Below are 1,953 nucleotides of genomic sequence, written 5' to 3'. Positions count from 1 at the left end.
TTTTATAAAAGATTAATAAAATTTATAAAAAAATTTTAAAATATTTTAACAAAATTTTAAAAATAGTATTACCAACAGAATTTTCCAATGGAATATTCCGTTGGAAAATTTTCATTGGTAATAGTTTTTTTCATCAGAAAATTCCGTTGGAAACTTTAGCAGGCTTTAAATTTTTTTAAGTCCTTAAACTTTCCAACGAATTTCCAACGGATAATTTTCTGTTGAAAAATTCCAACGAAAATCCGTTAGAAATTTCGTTGAAAAATTTGGTGGGAGAAATTTTGGTGTGTGCTAACAAAATCTCCAACGGAATATTTCCGTCGGAAATCTATCGAAAAAATTCACAAAAATTTCTATTAGAATTCCATTGAAAATTTCCAAAGGAATGTTTTCCGCCAGAAAAAATCTGTTTTCTTGTAGTGATTTAAGCTATCTCGAACCCAGCATATTAGTAGGAAGTAGGAACCAAGTCTCATTTTTTCTTCAATTTCTTGGAGGACTTACCTTTACTTCCTAGATATCTCTCTATATTTTCCTCATCATCGTCTCCACCACTTTTCTTCTTTGTACCTCCGAATTCTTTAAGTTTCTAGAGAGATGTTCAAATTTTATTAATTAGAAACCCGAGTCATCCAAAAAGGGGCTAAAATAAACTTCAACATATGCTGTTCAAAAAAAAGACTTCAAAATACTATAAATCACATGATACAATCAGAAACGCAAGCAAAAGGGTGACTCCACCACAAAGCGATGCATGTTCTACATAGGATCCAAAAACTAACTCTCAGCGTGAAATAACAGAAGTACGAAACATGGCCTTTTCTCAACAACATCACTATTATATGAAGCAACATATCAAACACTAGAACAAAGCAATCAAACATATGATATTAAGCCAAGCATCCAAATTTATATCACAGCTTTATTTAACTCTCCACAACCCAAAAATTAGACAATTACAACCAAAAGACATAACAGAAACACATTATAAAACAATCCTAAAACAAAGCTAAAAGGAACTTGGATTACCATTTGTGATAGTCTTTTGGCTTCAGCGACACTTTCCAACAGTAGCAAAGACTTCCTCTTCGTGAGCAGGATACTCAGTTAACTTTTTGCCTGGAATACAGAAAACAAAAAAGGTTGGTTGCTGGACAAGCTACTCAACACTAACACTTAGACATCTAGAACAATTTAGCTACTGTGGAATTACCAATAAGCTTTTCTATCTGCAGATACCACTCCAGTTCATACTGATTCACTAGTGAGATTGCGACACCAGATCGTCCTGCATGAGCTGTTCTTCCCATTCGATGGATGTAGTCCTGTGCCCACTTCAAATTTAGCAAGAAAAGGAAAAAAAAAAAAAAAAGGAGGCAGCAACAGAGAATTTTTTTGCACTCTATCCTTTTAAACCCAGACCCTTTGATAGAATTAAAGAATGCATAATGCATAATTTTCAAGACCTAACATGCTGCAACAAGTCAAACAAAAAAGATATAGTGCAAGTACAACCTTGGAGTTTGTAGGGATATCATAATTAATAACCATATCCACAGATGGAATGTCAAGTCCTCTACCAGCCACATCAGTGCAGACAAGAACATTACACTCCCCAGACTTGAACTTATTCAAGGCTCCAAGCCTCTTTGACTGTCAAAAGCATCATGTCAACAAAGTGTGGGCAAATAATAATAAAACAAAAACAAAAGGAGAGGGCAAAAGAAGACAGGGGGGAACACCCACATTTGAAGAGCAAAATTATAAATCAGTACATGAACTAAATAAAACACATACCTGGGTCATTTGACCACTAATGGGAATTGCCCTTATATTAAGATTCCGAAGAATATAAGACAAAAGGTGAGTTGCATCACATGTCCGAGTAAAAACCATAGATGTACATCCTGACATCTCAGTCAAAATATACACAAGATAGCAATCCTGCAATAA

At 34.3% G+C, this 1,953-nt stretch overlaps 1 protein-coding gene across 1 annotated transcript in view; it reads right to left on the bottom strand.

The window, feature by feature from the left end:
- Positions 1–122: 122 nt before the first annotated feature.
- The window catches only part of LOC110422850 (DEAD-box ATP-dependent RNA helicase 10-like), a 6,598-nt gene continuing 4,767 nt past the window's right edge, over positions 123–1,953 (bottom strand). Inside the window, 6 exon segments of the mRNA XM_021436865.1 lie at positions 123–589; positions 1,030–1,077; positions 1,079–1,119; positions 1,214–1,325; positions 1,516–1,653; positions 1,798–1,944. Coding sequence (XP_021292540.1) covers positions 473–589; positions 1,030–1,077; positions 1,079–1,119; positions 1,214–1,325; positions 1,516–1,653; positions 1,798–1,944 — 603 coding nt within the window. The 3' untranslated portion in view covers positions 123–472.

The sequence above is a fragment of the Theobroma umbraticum genome, unplaced genomic scaffold, assembly GCF_002168275.2.
Source record: "Theobroma umbraticum cultivar Fairchild unplaced genomic scaffold, ASM216827v3 scaffold_146.0, whole genome shotgun sequence".
Taxonomy (NCBI): Eukaryota; Viridiplantae; Streptophyta; class Magnoliopsida; order Malvales; family Malvaceae; genus Theobroma; species Theobroma umbraticum.
The sequence above is the reverse complement of the archived record's forward strand: the minus strand, read 5'-3'. Positions and strand labels throughout refer to the sequence as shown.